The sequence below is a fragment of the Choloepus didactylus genome, chromosome 4 (genome assembly GCF_015220235.1).
Source record: "Choloepus didactylus isolate mChoDid1 chromosome 4, mChoDid1.pri, whole genome shotgun sequence".
NCBI lineage: Eukaryota > Metazoa > Chordata > Mammalia > Pilosa > Megalonychidae > Choloepus > Choloepus didactylus.
In genome coordinates this window covers 85,108,512-85,126,067 of record NC_051310.1, presented here as the reverse complement: position 1 = coordinate 85,126,067, position 17,556 = coordinate 85,108,512, and the positions used below count along the sequence as shown (strand labels likewise).

General features: G+C 37.4%; 1 protein-coding gene across 6 annotated transcripts in view; it reads left to right on the top strand.

Moving 5' to 3' along the window:
• Window positions 1-15,610, top strand: part of MCTP2 (multiple C2 and transmembrane domain containing 2) — a 254,741-nt gene extending 239,131 nt beyond the window's left edge. For 5 of the 6 annotated variants that reach the window (XM_037832944.1, XM_037832947.1, XM_037832945.1 and 2 more), the window contains 3 exons: window positions 7,298-7,407; window positions 13,140-13,237; window positions 15,472-15,610. In XM_037832944.1, coding sequence (XP_037688872.1) covers window positions 7,298-7,407; window positions 13,140-13,237; window positions 15,472-15,537 — 274 coding nt within the window. In that variant the 3' untranslated portion in view covers window positions 15,538-15,610. The other variant, XM_037832946.1, reaches the window with a different exon arrangement.
• The last annotated feature ends 1,946 nt before the right edge of the window (window positions 15,611-17,556 follow it).

The window sequence follows — 17,556 nt, the reverse complement described above, 5'->3', positions numbered from 1 at the left end:
CCACTGAACAGAGAGATTTATTTTTTCCTTTAAATTGTAAGCTCATTTCTTCCCTTCTTTAAATCCAGTGTGTATCAGCCATATTGTTCTTCTTACGGATTAGTTAGTACTTGTTTTTTTTTGTTTGTTTTTGTTTTTTGTTTTTTTTTTATCATATTGGCATGCCTATGTGTGTAGTTCTAGCCCTTGGTGTAAGAGTTTTTTAATGAAAAGATAATATTTAAGAACTGAGTGGGTAAATAAAAGATGAAAATTAATACTAAAAGCCAAGTGAAAGCTTTCTTCATCAAAATGTAGGGAATTCAGTAAATGATATTAACATTAGAAATATAAATATCTAATATTTAGTTTTCCTTGTGGAAACTGATTTTATTTCTCAGGTGCACATCAAATGAAATTGCCCTTTACTTCCCATTTATTATAAACATGGTAAATGTTTGTGTTTGTTTTTTTTTTTAAAAGAAAAACTTAAAAAACCTGCTTTAAATCAGTTTGGTCAGTTTTTATTGAATTTACACATTGTTATTCTCATTATCATTAAAGAGCAGTACAATGTTTGCTCATATATATCAATGCCTATCTGTTTTTTTCTCTAAGTTTCATATAAACTGACAAATTTCATGTAAATTGACAAGTGATTCCTGAACTTACTGTCCAAAATGTTTAACAAAGACCTAAACAAAAGTAGAGAACAGTATAATGTTGAGATCAAAATTCTTCATTCATTCATTCAATGATTCAGCTATCAATTGTTGAAAGTCAGACACTGACCTAGTCTAAGAATGAGAAATTTATCAATAATAAAGATAACAGCAACAAGAACTAACACCACATGTCAACCAGGCATCATTCTAAGCCCTTTACATATTGTAACTCCTTTAATCATTCCAACAATCCTATCAAATAAAGATTGCCTATATTCCCATTTTACAGATGAAGAAAGTGAGTCCAGAGTAGATATTATGTAATTCAGTGTCATACTACACCAAAAGTTAGTAAATCCTACAGCTTAAATTTGAAGATGCCTTCTACACTGTAATGTTATTATTCTGTAGAAATCTATTTTCCCATGAGGGAGAAAATTTGGTAACAGACTGTTAGAATTCAGGAGAATGGTGCTAGATGAGGTAAGACAGGCAGCTGGCACTGTCTGACTAGCCCAGGAAAGGATGTAGGAGAAATGCAGAAATACAGAGGACAATCCTGAAGAAGCAACAACTTAGCATTTCTAAGGTTAGGAAAAAATAGCTGGGCAAAGAATTGATGAGTGAGAGATGGGAGCCCTTGTGTAAGCGCTCAAAGCCCAAGATAGAGAGGGAATTTAGTATGTCTTTTCCATAGGGGGTGGAAGATAGAGTGGCAATGACTAGAAGTGAGGCAGGAGAGATAAGTGGAGACAGATCATGCAGAGACTGGAACGGATGAAAAAAGTCTTTGAAAAAAATTGAGTGAAGCAATGTACTGGCAACATTGAGGAGAGAGGATGTGAAGAAAGGGGCAAGAGCAAGGAAGTAAGGCCTGTTGTTTGGTACAACTGTCTCCATACTTGAATGCCTTTAGCAGACAAATGTGACTGTTGTGCAGTTGATAATGGTAGAGGAAATGTGTCTGATGAGAGGAGAGGGCAGTGTGATTTAAATAGGCCCCCAACTCCACAAGTGCTCTTGAGGGGTGGTTGTGCCCAGCGCAGCTGTGGTGGACGTGTCCAAGACGTATTTTCAGCCCATGAACAGAGCACTGTTCTGCCCAGCTGCGACACAGGAAGGCTCATAAGGCTCAATTCCTATTAATTCTTTGGCCATTCATTATTACAGTGACCTTAAAGTTCCTGCTGGGCATTCAAGTGGGATGTCGTGTGTAACTCGGTTGGAATCCCATTGTAATTCAGTGCAAAGGACCAGGAAAAGTTTTATGCAACTTTTGGCAACTAGCACATAAACAGAGTTACATAAAACTTTCAGAGGGCCAGGCTTCCCTGATACTGGTGTGGAGAACCCCAATAGTATTTCATTTACATGGACTGAACTGTGGCTTGCTAATATTCCTGCTCTGTGCTTTCTAATATTTCACACATTTCACCTGTATGCGTACATCAGCCTAAAACATTTATTCAATATGCAGCATTTATATGATCCTGGGCAACAGGCAGGATGGGTCAGAAGAGTGGGATATATATTACACGTTCCGTCACTGTGGACTGGTGACTTCAACCCTTGTGTTCCTCAGTAGTTAGAGAAATACCCATGGAGGAGATAACGAGATTCAAAATGGTCTAGAAGTACAGGGAAGTCATCCCTGCAAATGTTCTAAAGTAAGGCTTTTCACACACCTTCCTGGGAAATAGAACTTCCCTGGCTAAGAAGTAATGTTGAGAAATACTAAGCAATAGAGTTGGAAAAACAGATTCAGTGCAGTTTGAATCAGGGTGAGGCCATGGGAAATGATAGATTAATACATCTCCTGTTTGATCGGAGAGTGACGTATAAAACAGAGAAAGAATGAAGGGAAAAAGACTAGAGAGGGGGCCCAGCTATGAGAAGAGATTTCACAAGCTAGTCTGAAATCCATGCAAATATGAAGTAAAGCATCCTGTGGGAGACATTATGAAGGATATACGGGATTGTATGACTAGTTATTTATTCCCATGGAAAGAAGAGTCACAGGACTTCATTTGCCCAGGCCTGGGAAACAAGGAAAATAATGACCCCAGTTGGGAGAGGAACTAGAGAAGGGGCTTTCAACTCACCTTGCCAGAATGTGGTCACAGTCATTTTGTTAAGTGTTTTGAGGTCATGGAATGATTTTCTTACCACATGTTAGTATCCTGCTAGGGTTGAATGAATGAATGAAATTTTTTTTCATTGATTTTTCTCATTAATTGAGAGCCTTGACTCCTTTGTCTCAATACTGCCCAAGTTAGAGATTTCCTTTGTAGGATTTAGAGAGCTCTCAAGTCAGGAACACTGGAGAAGTCTGTGAAAATGACAAATGTTTTACAAATTGTTTGATTTAGTTATGAGAAAGTTTTGATTTTCTGGGGTTCTTCAACCTCGTATGGTCTGTGGGATACCAGTACTACATGATGTTCCATGATAAATGGGGTAAAGGTTCCAATAAGTTTTTGAGTGTTAGGGATATTACTATATCATGTCTTTAAATGAAATCTTCAGTCTTATAGACAGGAATATTCAACTGGATCAGATGAGTAAAATGTGCCTTCTTACATTATCTACAGTGCCTACCATAGAGGCAGTAAGTGTGAGCTCACTTGAGCCAACTTTCCTGGGTTTAAATTCCAGTCCTATCATTTGATTTTGGACAAGTTATGAAACATCTATGACTCATAATCTTCATCTGTAGAATAGAATTAATAATGATTCCCACTTCATTCAGTTTTTGGAAGAATTAAAAATAAAAGGGTTATACCAGTGTATATGCCACGTAGTAATCACTTAAAAATATTAATGATTATGAATATTATTTCTTGTAAACTGCCTTGAAATTCTTCCTCTGTGTCTTAAATAAACAAACCTAGTGAATGTCCCCTTAATGTTTGAACATTTTATCACTAAAATCAAGGTTTTCTGTGGGAGGAATGCATGAGTCAACTAACTTGGCTGTTGGGAGGACAAATCTAAAAGGCTCTTTGTGTCAGTGAGTCTGGTCCCATCTCTGTTTCTAGAATTCAACAGAAACATACAAGTCCCCACCAACCCCCTTCCCTACACACATACCTATTGCAATCTTCAAAAGGATTGCATTAATTGGGAAAGAATTAACATCTTGATAAACTTTTAAGTTTTCCAATATTCATGGACATGGTATACCCTTCAATTTATTTGAATCTTCTTTAAATTATCTCATTATTATTTTAGAGTTCTCTATACAGAATCTTTTGTGATATTTCTTTTTTTATGTTTCATGCACTTTAAATGTTATCTTTTTTCAGATTTCATTTTCTGTTTGTTACTAGTGTGTAGAACTACAAGTAATTTTCATACAGTGACTTTGTATATAATAATCTTGGGACACTTAGTTATCTTAACTTATATGAAGACTATTATGGGTTTTCTAATACATAAACATATTGTCTAGGAAGCATATTTTCTTCTTTATTTTTCAGTTCTTATATATTTTACTTTGTTTCCTTGCCTTATTGTACTATCGAGCAGCTCTAGTACAATGTTGAATAGCATTCATGTTAGTGTGGTCATTCATTTCTCATTCATGATCTTGAGGGAAAACTTTCAGTATTTTACCTGTAAGAAGAAGTCTGCCATAGGTATTTGTAAATATGCTTTGTCAGCTAAGGAAGTCCCTTGTATTCCTCATTTGTGAAGCATTTTTGTAATGAATGAGAGGCGAATTTGTCAAGCATATTTTTCTGCATTTGTTGAGAAGAATTGATTGTGTTTTCTCTTCTATCTTCTTGACAGGGATTTATCAATTATATTAGTCTTTTCAAAGAACTACCATTTTGGCTTTGTTGATCTTCCCTATTGCCTGTTTTATTTTTCATGAATACTCTTATCTTTATTACTTCCTTCTACTTTTTTGACATGAATTACTGTTCTTTTTTCTAACTCTTTGAGATGGATACTTAGATCCTTTATTTTTAACCTTTCTCCTTTACCAACATAAACATTTAAAGCTACTCAATTTCTTCTAACTACAGCTTTAGCTCCATGCCAGAATTTTAGGAATGTGATATTTTCATCATTCAAATTTTAGTAAAAAAGTATTTTCTGATTTCCATTTTGATTTCTTTCCTGACCAAGAAATGCGTTGCTTAAATTCCAAATATATGAAGATTTTCTAGCTCTATTTTTCTTCCTGATTTCTAGCCCAATTGCTTTATGATCACAAAATATTGAAATTATTTTCAGTGTAAAAACCTGTTATGTACGGGATTTGTACCTGTGTGAATATTTTGAATAACTATCACATGTATTTAGCTTTCTGTCTCCTTCCCCTGTCTATTTATGCAATTTAGTTTTCCACTATGTCTAATATGCTCTTTTTTGTGGGTGGGGGCTTATTTGTGTGACTAATCTTTTCATATTCTCATTCTTTTTAATAGCTATATAGTATTGCAAAACATAATTTATTTAGATATTTTCTTAAAAAAGATACTTTGGTTATTTCCTTTTTTAACTACTCCAAACCATGTTGCAGCAGACATTCATGTACTGTCTTTATACCCTTGTGCAATGATATCTGAAGGTTAAATTTCTTGCAATGGCCTAGTTGGAGCAATTGTGGAGTATAATTATAACACTTTCATACATAATACAAAATTGTCCTCAGAAATGTTCTACTAGAAGTTCTATAGAAGAGAGAAGTCAATAATGGGCTTACATACATATAGAAATTCGGAATATAAAAAAGTTGGCATGTTAACATAGTGGGGGAAACACTAACTATTCAATAGATGGTATGAAATCACCGAAAGGGGGAGGTCTTTTGGATGTATAACCAAATCTATAAATCAAAAAGGAAAAAGCATTGATAAATTTAATCATGAGAAAATACATAAAATGTTGTACTTAAAAATAACATCATGAACAAATAGAAAGACAAAAAAGTAACACAGCAGAAAAATATTTGTAGCAAATGTGACAGAGGGCTAATTTCTTTAGTATCCAAAGAAATATTATATATCACTAAGAAAAAAAAAAACAAACAAACAAAATGGCTAAAGAGAAGATTGATAAATAATAACTGCTTTACATATTTTGAGTTTTTACAAGCTGCCAGACACTGAGTTAATTACTTGAAAAGCAATTTCTTGTTTAATTCTAGCAAAACACCTATGATATAGCACTTTTATTATTCATATTTTTCACAGAAGAAAAGAAATGAATTAAAATCACTTTCCTGAAGTCACTCAGCTTAGTAGAGATAGGGTCTGATCTTAAGCCCAAGTCAGTAGCTTGTAAGTCCATTTTCTTATGCACTTTCCTAAATACTGGCCTCTGGAAAAGAAAATAAGCTAGAAATCACTGAAAAACAAATTATAATAACCAACAGACATTTTAAACAGTGTTCCAATTTGCTCATAACTTGAAGAAAAAGAAAGAAATGAAAGAAGTAAAAATTTAAATAAGTGGTTAAATATATATTATTGTGCCCCTCGATGGGCAATGATTAAAATTATTGATTATAATCAGTCAACAAGAGAGTGAAGCAACAAGAATTCTCTCAAACTATTGGTGGAATTGTGAATATCAATAGACATTAGACCATCTCAGCCTCCAATTTGCTCACCTGTAAAATGGGGATAAGACTCAGAATTTGGAAGAATTATTGTGAGACATTAAAATATATGAAAAATGTTAACACACAGTCTGGCACACATTAAGTGTCTAATAAATGTTATATGCTGTTTCCCTCCAAATAGCCCAACAACTGCACAAAAACAAAAATAAAAACAAGAAATCAACAGAAAAAAAATCTTTTTCCTCTTTGTATTTCCAGCACAAAGCAAAGAGTCAACAGACATGTCTGTGATCAAAAATGAAGACAAGGAAGAAGTATTCTATGTACTTGTGTCCCTGTCCCCAGCAGGGTGTTGAAATGGCACAGCTTTTTCTAGGATGGTGAAAAGATTTTTCCAATACATTCAATTCCACGTCCCATGTTCAAGATCTATATTTCCAGTCAACACAAAGCACTTGATAGATCCACTGAAAGGAGCCAGGCCTCAGTGAAAATAATCTGTGGTAAAATCTGATTAGTGGTGCAATGGTTTATACCCAAATGCTTCCCTGACCATTTCAGGGCACTGTTAGCATTGTGGAGTAAAGGATTCTGGGAATTCTAAATATAGCTGATTAGAAAACAGTAAAGCACTGAAGCACTATAATAATAGCCTCTCTTTTCTTAAGATTAATTGGCAACCATGTATTAATTTGGAGACAAACATCGATTTGGAAGTGACCCTACCAACCCTTAGTCTTGAGTTCTCCGTGCAGAACCACCTTGTCATTATTGCCACATTTAATCCCTTTTGAGAGACGAAGTCTTCTTTTAGGAAATGTCAGTACCAGGAAGGCAAAGTCACCAGTGTTCTGATAACTTGAATTGCGATTGGTCTTGTGACTATTTCATCAAAAATGCTTTTATGGTTTTCCAGTGCCCAATCAGTTTGGCAGAATTTTACCTCCAGGTTTTTAAAGAAACGTTCCCAATGGGCCTTTTTTTATTTGTATAGCTATGGAATAAACATGGCAGGATGAATATATGGCAACTCCCGAGCATTTGAGGAAATGATATCTGTATGGTTGTTTGTCTACAGCACATTTAACTGGACGGTCCCATTCCTTTCATTCCTGGCCTGTTTGATACTGGCTGTAACCACCATCACTTTGTACTTCATCCCACTGCGGTACATCATTTTAATCTGGGGTAAGTTTGGCATGGTCCTTTTGCTAGCAAACGATTCCAGGTAAGAAACTCATTTTTTAAAGTGTGATTACAAACTTCAAATGTATTCTTGTTGGCAGCTTACTATGAGTTTAAGAAAAGCATTTTGGGAACAAAACACTTCCAGGACCTCCCTGAAAAGGCCAGTTATGTGAACTATCAGCAGAGATATTTATATGCCTCTTGCATAATTGGGATCTAATAAAAATGTGATTGTGCATGCTATTTCCCTCTGGCCTTTCACAGTCATAAATACCCTTGAATAATACATTGCTGTGGCCCAGTAACTTTCAGAAAATGCTGTTGTTCAAACAGTGAGCAAACACCTGCATCTTGCCCTTTATGTTATGTAAAAGTAGATCTGGCCCCTGTCAGGTTGTTCCTGACACATCTTTTCTCCTGCAGGAAAAAACACACACAAAAAAACAAAAACCTAAGTTAAATCCAGAAGTGGTTGGGGAAGGGGAATGAGGGTTCTCTATGACTCCCTTTCCATGCCTGAAAGGAGAGGAAGCTATTATTTAGCAGGGAAAATGAGCTGCCTATATCAAGTTTAATTGCTTTAAAAACTAGACACAAAAATGGAAAACTGGAAATGAAGTTCATGACTTGATTTAATACTCAAGCTAGCAGCTGGACAAAAGACAAACAGCTTTGTGAATATCTGTGCCTGTGTCTGGGTGGGCTCTGGGGTGACAGATGGAGAGTGCATTGAGGTAACTTATTTGTAGGAGAAGCAGTCAACCTTTCTCTATAAGATCGTCTGTCCTGGCTTTCCCTTCTTAGCTTGTATGACTGCTGCTGACTTCTCAGCCATCATCACTTGCAGGGATTTTTCAGAGTTAAGATGTTCAGAGAAGTCACAAAGATGAGCGACTTTGCGTTAAGACTCATTCATCTCAAGATTACCCTGTTAAACAAAAGCCAAGAGTCTGCAAGTGCTGGGGGGAAAGCTACAACCTTTCTAAGACCATGAAATGTAGACCAAGGTGGAATCCTGGTGACAAAGAAAGTCAAACCCCATATTCAGAAATGGAAAAGTAATAGAGCAACTTAGAAAATGTATTAAGTGGAGTGATTCTGAGAGAATGTTATCTATTCATTTTCTGTTTTATCCAGGAGAGGAAAATCCCATAGAAAGAATCCTGTCTTTTCAGAAGTCCCTTTTAATACTTGATGACCTTCACTCTTAGTGAAAATCTTCTTTGTATTCATGCTTAGTTTTTGTTTATATGGCTTTTGGTTTTTTGTGTGTGTTTTTTTTTGTTTGTTTGTTTTTACAATATCTCTTGCATATTGGTCCATATTTGATCCTTAGGAAAGAGAGAGTGGAGCTCCTCAGGGACCACAAATTAAGAAGTATATTGCAGAAGTACTTCCTTGAATACCCTCATGCTGAATGTTGTTTATATAGACTGAATAATCCCATTCCTTTTCCATTGCTTTCATATGCATTAGTTTCCAAATCCATTTATCCATTTACTGGTCACATTTAGAACTTCAATATTCTGGTCAGGGTCAGACAAAAATTTTAACATGATTCAAAATTACAATCATTCAGCCAGTGTTTTGTTCATTTGTAAGTAGCTGGAAGTTGATGATCATGGTCAATTTGTTAAACATTTTCACCCCATGATTTCTTTACTATTCCAATACATATGTGATTTTCTTTTATGCATCTGTCCCTCCACAAAGTATACTGTACTGTATTTTCTCCTCTGATCACCAATTGTGGAATTGTAAACCTTCCTCCTATTTACCCAAATCACTTTGATTTCTGAATTTGTCCTCCAAGATCTTGGCAACTTCACATTATCAATATTTTGCATTTACTTAATGAAATGTTCTTATTATCATTCAGCTTATGGATGAAATTATTAAACACTGTGAAGTTTATTATGCTTTCCTGGGCCAACAATAACCCTTTAAGCTTTATGCTTTATAACTGGTTCCTTGGCTTTATCTTCCAGATTAAGTTTTCTATTTATTGATGAGTTTGCAATAAATAATGTAATCAGAAGCCTTGACAGTCTCACATGATCTGTTGCCTGCTTTCATCATATAATACCTGCCATACCATGTTCTAAAATTCTACTAAGACATATTCTTTTCCAAGACAAGTTAGTTATTAGCCAGTGTGGACAAAGACATTCTTTTGCACATTTCTTATATTATTGTATCTTCTGCAAAGACTTTTTCTTGTACAAAAAGATCATTTATGTGTCTTCAATTTCTAGTGTTCCTTTTATCTTTATTAAGGATCAGATCAATATTTATTATCTTAAGTAATTTACTCATCTTCATTGAGTCTTAAAAAGTGAATATGATCCTAAATTCATCTGTTAAATGTTTTTAGCTTTTTGTAGAAAAGTTATTTAACTGTATGCACTATATTTCCACATTATATATAATCAAGTACTGTTGTAAAAATGAATTTAAGTGTCAGAGTTGCTTGACATAAGCACATAAATACAGCCTCATTTTATAACAGCCCTGTGGAATATTCCTTGGCTCACTGAATTCATTGTAAGGTTTCATAGTGTAAGGTATTTTCTTCCTCTTCATCCCTGTAATTCCTAGTCTGGCTACACATAGATCTTTAATGAATACTGGAAAAATATTTTACGAGTGAGCGAGGCTGCTGGTTTAACGCCTATAATCTATTTAGAGGATGTTTTGTTGGGCCTGCCGCCTCTCTTGTGTGGGACTTGATGTTTGTTTTTTGTTTTTTGTTTTTCAAATGCAGTAAAAAGTAGGTTTAAGAGAGAGACCCGAAATTTTCTTTAGAAAAAAATATCTGCTGGATTTTGGTCACTATTATGATGTTTATATTTCCACATCACAGATGTTTTCATTACAATAACTACAAATAGTTCCTCAGTTCTGATCTGTTTTTCCAATGTAGATATGAACTCCCAAAACTAGATTTTGAGCTTCTTTTAAGAAGGTACCATAACATATTTAACTTTGTATCTCCATTTGATAGCACACTATCTTTTATATGACAGCACAATCTCTTTTATTTGGAAGGCACTCGGTGTTTGATAAATGAAAAACAATGAATGAAAGAACCCTCTGCCTCCATCCTGCCAATGTATTGCAGTTGGAACTACACACTCATAAATGGCTGAAGAAAGAGTGTTGTAATACTGTTTCAAGTTGTTTTCTCATGTGGACATTCATGCAGAGCAGCCATGTGATTTTGCCTCTCTCCTGACTCTGCAGGTCGTGTTTCTTACTGAAAGGCTCTTTCCACCCCACTGTTCTAGTCAATTTATGATCTGAGACCATTAAATGATAGTGTCTTCCCCAAATGTTATCCCTTGGCATTTGGATCCCACTTGTTTTGTTTTGTTTTCATTTAAAATATCCACCTTCTGTTTGTGTATATTGTTTAGATTAAATAATGTAAAGATACGTGTAGCATGGTACTGGATAAAGCCATAACTTCCAAATTTGGGTACGTGATCATATGTCTAATAGTATAAAGACTCCTTTCCATCACCACCTCCTTTGTCTTTTTAAAGCTTATTGATTTTAGCAGTAATGATGATTCTGCATTGTTGTAAAAGTACAGTATCATCTTGCCCATATTGTCCAATGTGATTCTCCCAATGACCCAGGAAACCAGTTCTTTTTTATTACAATTTTAACAGAAACAGTATGAGATTCAGGAAGGTTAAGTGATTTGTCCAAAATCACATAGCTGATATGTGAAGAAGTCAGCACTAGAATTCGGGTATTCCTGCCCATAATCCTTGTTCTTTCCTCCTTGCCCATTGTCTGTTTGAGATGACCAAGGAGTACACGATCTCCTCTTGAAACGTGGCCTCAAACAGTTGATGATATTGTAGAATTACTGAAACATTTGAGCCTGTGAGAGCTTAAGAAATAAGGTGTGCTTTTGAAGCATGCACTCTGAGTTCCTTATAATTTTTGTTCTAAGCTTTTCAAACACAGAGAGTCTCAGTGCATCGTAGATTCTTTCTGCCCTTATTGGTGCATTTGAGCTACTGTGCAGGTTTATAATCTTCTCAGTGACTAAGAATTCAGTGTTTTGATCGGTTGTGATATTATCCCTGCCTTGCTGTTCATTGTAAAGACTCCAGATGCGCAGACTATATATAATTAACAATAGAAGATATATCTTTTCTCAATACGTCTTTGTCTGCCTTCATCATTTTGCCTTGTCTGTTTTATTTTGCCAGAAAGCCCATGCTACAATTAAATGTCTTTAGAATAACACAGTGAGAGTATTTTAGTTTAAAGGAATTCTGGGGGAAATTTGAGCTGGAAACATGAAGTTTGCTGTAGGGGTAGAAGGAAGAAAGGGATAGTGTAGCTTTGACTTTAGGAATCATTTGCTAGGAACGTTCTCCAGCCAAACCAACAAGGACTATTTACTCATGGAAAATGACTGGGTCCCCTTTGCAAATCAGACACAAATCTGACCCTCCAAATAAATGGCTGGATGTTGGCATTATGCCAGATCTAATACCATGTAGGAAGTCCAGTCCTTAGATGAGTGCAAGATAAAATTTAATAAAAGAAGAAAAACATCAAAGCTTCCATGTATTCAGGAGTGTCGAACTGTTAAATGTTACCTTGACTTGTGGGTAGGAGCCATTCAGTGTACACCTATGCTATGAATTCATTCAGCACCATTTGGACTGATACGATCCTTGTTAAACAAGCACCCTGTGGTATAACTTGAGAAGGCCACCTAGTCTTCTGCTTGTAAACCTCAACATGAAATAAGGGTTGACATTTGGTAAATTAAAAAAAAGAAAAAGAAGCAAAGAAAGATAGAAAAGATTAGAGCTTATGAGCTCTGGTTATAAGCCAAGCAGCTCCAAGGAGTAGAGCAGGGGGCAAAAGGTAGTTGAGAACACAGTGGTCACAGCATGGTCGGATATGTCCCTGAGCCCAGAGTGCAGCCACCTAAGTGGGACACTGCAACATGCTGACATCGTGAACGGTAACCCTCCTTCTAATTATCCTTGTCCCCATCCTAAATTAGCATTGCCCAGACATTGCCCAGACAAACCCACACACCAGTGTTGCCGTCCATAAATCAAGTTAGCAACCATAGTAAGATAATTTTCCAATAATAACTTTTCACAGTTTCCTGCAGCATCAAAGTACAATCAACATGTCAAGTTCTGTTCTGCAGTGAGAGGAAAGAAACCTGTGAAAATGAGTTGGAAGGGGGGTGGTTGCGGTGGATAGATTTCTGCAGTTTCTTTTTAACAACAAAAAAACAACTCCCGCCCTCCACCTCTCACTGCAGCGTTCAATCGGGAGCCTCCAAGCAGGGACTTGTTTGGACTAATGAAGGCCTTTTCCCATCTGGGACATTTGTTTTCATAGCAGAGGATGCTGTTAATCAGCGTATTCCAAAAAGGCCAATGAGCTCCACAGTTTTAGCGTGTGTTTCTGCCGCCCTGCTGCTGGGAATGTAATGGGATTTTCACAGCTGAAGAAGGCAGAGGCCCCTCATCTACAACACCCCCTTCCTTCCTTCAAGAAAAGGCATTTGTGAATGATTCCTCATGACAGCAACATGTGCATGACTTGAGGTCCAGTAATTGTTTTCACACTAATTTTTACTTGTGAATCTCCTACCCCTCTGTGTCAGACGAGTTTTAAAGAGGAATGAATGAATGAAAGAAGGAATATAAAGCAAGAACGCCCCTGGTACTTCTCTTTTTCAGGCATAAATAAATTTACTAAGAAGCTTCGAAATCCCTATTCCATCGACAATAATGAGCTACTAGACTTCCTCTCCAGGGTACCGTCTGATGTTCAAAAGGTACGTAATGAATGGCCACTGCCAACGGGAGCCCTAACACCAAATCCCGGCCAGCCCCAGAGCTGGAAGACCACAAGGCTGTGCTGTGTGAGCAATTGAGATAAGGAATCAGTAAATCCTTAAAGAGGCTTGACTTGCAGGGAGGTGGCAAGAAAACCTTTGTCCAAAGCATGAGATGATTGGGGAAAATTACCCTGAAAAAGAGCTACTTAAGGATGATCTGGAACTCATACTGCGTGGCTACAGTGCAGTGGTGGTTGTCACATTTTTGATTGGCTTGCCTCCCTAAAGAGGATGAGATGGGCTCAGTGAGTGGGAAAGAGAGATATCCAAAGCTGGGGAGAGTGTTGCTTATTTTTCTCCTCTTAAAGATGACAGCATTTTAGAGGAAGGAGGGGGCAAGAGGATTATTCTTTTGATTCTTGTTTGCCACAGTGGTCTCCTAGGCCCCTGTTCTACCCCCTTCCCTCTGAAGATTTAGGAATGCTGAGGACAAAGTCCCACTTCCTCATACACACACACACAGAGGCAGCGTGAAATAATTTGAGATCAATCAGAAGTACTATTTCCAGGTAATGGTCACTTAGTCCAGCAGCATCCTGTTTCTTTGGATACAGAGAGATTAACGACAACAATAATGGAAAGTTCCATTGAGTCACCCGTATGGATCAGGTTGCCATAGATCCTTAGGAAAGAGGACAGGCTATGATTTCTCTAATGCGGGGGGGTGGGGGGGTGGAGAGGTGTACAGATCATAGAATAGGTAGGCGGGAGACCGTGGCATGAAATATCATCAAAATGGTCAAAGATGCAATCCTGTATTATCTGAGAAAATTCCAAATTAAGTATTGATTTTTATCTTGGGGCACCTGTAACATAATTGGTGCCCTGCCTCTCTGGGTGGATTGCAGAGCTGTGGGGCAGAAACTCCTTACAGTTTCTTTCCCCTTCTTTCCAAGTCCCCACCAGTTTGTAGAGATTAAAACAGCCTCCATGACACTGGTTTTTTTAACCTTCATTTCATGATATAACCAGCTAAATATGTATTCTATAAATATGAATTTACTCTTTAACATTTGCATTAAATGATATATATATATGAATTATTTGCATTAGATGATGCATATATATATATAAAGGAACCTGGCTTCTGTTTGTGTTGCATTGAAGATTAACAGGTGGGTCACCCCCTGCCACCCTAGGGGACCTTCACAAAATACTCTAAGGAAAGAGCACTTTTTTCATTTATCTTTCCTTAACAACATTTAGCTCACCTTATGTGATGGGATGTATTGTCCTTGGGGAGTTTGGCGCAAATGCTAAAAATGGTGAGCACTTGTGGTCAGCAAGACAAAGCTTTAAATAAGGCATTGCATGGTCAGCCTATCAAAGCCCACACTCCAAAGCAGTGAATTCTCAATGTAAAATCACCTGGGTCACAGTGTGAGTTCATGTCAGTATCCTTAAAGAATGAAAATTTCCATCCAGCCCCCCACGGATTGCCTGTGCATGGTCCAGGCACTGGTTCTCCAGTGGTCATCCAGTTGAGGTTGGCACAAATACAGAGAAGGCACAATAAAAGAGCATTCAAGATAGATGCATAGTATGCTAGTAAGATCCTCCCTTCCCTGTTTGCCAAGGGCACTTTCTAATAACATACAAGACAATTTGCCACTGGGGACTCTCCGGATACTCACATTTATCACAGATGTTTCAGCCATTACATTATAAACTAAATTCATTTTTAAGAGAAATCTCTGTAACTTCGGGACCTAGTATCAATTTCAACATTTTATCCCGTTTAGGCAAAATAAACACATAGAATTTGCTGAGAATTTTTCCCCAAGATTTTAGATATTTTTTAATATTTCTTCATAAGTTGCTGTATCCTATACTAAGATAAACATTCCCAAGGGGCAGTTATTAAGCTGCCTCGTGGTTGAACACTGGCACACACAAAAGGAAAATCATCCAGCAATGCCGAGAACAGGTAGGAGCCCACGCATCTCATTAGAAAAAAAATCTGTTTTTAATATTTTGGTTTCAAGAAATGATGCATGACTTCTCAAATCCTTCCTGCAATTAATCCCTCCATGTTCCTGTGTTTAGAAAATGATTCATTACCTTTGAACCTTCCTTCCTTTGCCTTGGTTTGTCCTTGGGGAGCCATTAACACACGCTGTGGTGAGCTAGGGTTACCTAACCGCCGCGCGCCCCTCTGCTTGTTTTCACAGGTGCAGTACGCGGAATTGAAACTCTGCAGCCCGAGCCCCCTTCGCAAGAAACGCAGCGCTCTCTAGGACACTCGCCGACTTTGGAAACCGGCGCCCAATTCTGTGTTTGGTTGATTAGACCAGTATTATCGCTCTTTCAGTGGTCCCGTGTGTCATTCTGAAATGCGTGCTCTGCGAAGCCCCCTCTCCGTTCTCCCCCCTCCCTCACTTGCACGGTGGCACACACGCGTGTGCACACGCACCCGCCTGCATGGGTGTCTCAGTTGCACCGACGGTCGGCCCAGCGAAAGGAAACAGTCCAGAGACGGTGAAAGACTAATGTCCGCTCTCAGATGGGAGCGAAGGCCAGGCCGCCGTGGGTTTGAGCAGCTTCTTTGAGGAGAGCCACGAGGCCCGCTCAGATTCCGAGTGACCCTGTACTTATTCTCACACCTTCAACAGAGTCTCATGAAGACTCAGTTGTTTCCATGCCCCGCCTCCATACTCCTTTCTGATTATTCGTGTAAGGGTTTTCTTCTGAGTTAACAAGTCTTTGATACCCACCATCTGTTCAAAGGATGTATATTTTAGAAAGGTTTTTTTTTTCTTAATATAATTATCTGTATTAGTCCAAATCTTTAGGAGTGTTCCAGCTGCGATAACTTAGGGCAGATATGTAAAATTTCAGGGACTCCCCGGGTGCTGGGTCCGTTGCGGGCAATGGATGCCTGGGGAAGGGCCGATGGGCTCACTCACCTGAAAAGTGGACAGTTTCAAGGTTTCCTTATAACTCCTTTCCTTCAGCCTTCAGCATTTTCTCATTTCCAAAGTAACAGAGCATAACTTCAGAGAGAAAAAAAAAGAGTGAATTCATGAATTCTGAGAGAATGTGACTACTTACCTGATTATTCATTTGCCCAAATGTTTTGGGCAGAAAGTAAAAATACTGTGGTTGTCCAAATTTATCCTTCCTCCCTCTCACGGGCCAGAAGCAGCTCTGTGTGATACAGATTTATCTCAGAGTCCAATTCCTAAAAACTTAACCCTGCAAAAGTCCCCTTTGATAGGATCTGATTCCTGCAGAATCCATTACTGCCCAAATACCCCCCTCCTCCAAGAAAGAATCCTGATTGGGTCCATATATAAAATGTGTGCAAATATCTTTATCTTCAAACAATATTTAAGTTTGAAAGACTATATTTCATTGTCACATACTTTGTATGTGCAGTTTTGTATTATATGTATAGTAAAAGAAAAGTCCAGGAAAAAGACTTGATTCAGTAGTGGGTTTTACTAATTTTTTTCCCCTCTTGGTTGTAATTTAATAATCTTCAAACAAAATGTTTATGAAAAATGCCAAAGATTCTAAACCTTATCATCCTGTGTCTGTTTTTCTTCATACTGTATCTTCCTGGGTTGCTTTCTGGCTGAGCCAGATTTCTGCATGATTTGATTTACTTCAAGTTAATGAAGCTGGTTGGAAAAAGAGCCTGGCAGAAATTACAAAAGCTCCAGTAAATCTCTTAGTTGTACATACAATAGATACCCAAGAACCTCTTTTGTTAAACCAGTTACTCAATCTTCTGTGTAAACAATGCCTCATTGTCTCACCCCCAGCTATCATCTAGTTTATCGTAGTCTGTCATTTTGTAACGACCTAAGTCAGACAGTTTTAAACAGACATGTGAGATCTGATCAGTCATTTGAATGAAAACTTTCAGCAGCAAAATAACCCCGCATTTATTTAAAAGTGGAACCAATACTTTATTGTTGTTCTTTTGCTATAGAATTTCAAAATGAAATAATTCGCCCAGCAAGAAGGCATCATTAGTTAGACTTAGTTTCTCTGTAGCATGACTGAAATTCTCAGCATTAAGTTTAGGATACAAACACCAGCCGGGATAAAAGGGCACGATCAAATCAACTTTTGATCAATTGTACTTCCATAACCAATTGTTAATTGATTTAAGTAGACATTGGACATAAAGCATGAATATGAGTTGTACATGAAATGTTAAAATTTATACAAGTAGTCAGAAGCTTTTATGAAAGAGTCCAGAATGCTTTAGCTAAAGTTTATGGATTATGAACTCACAATATTATCCC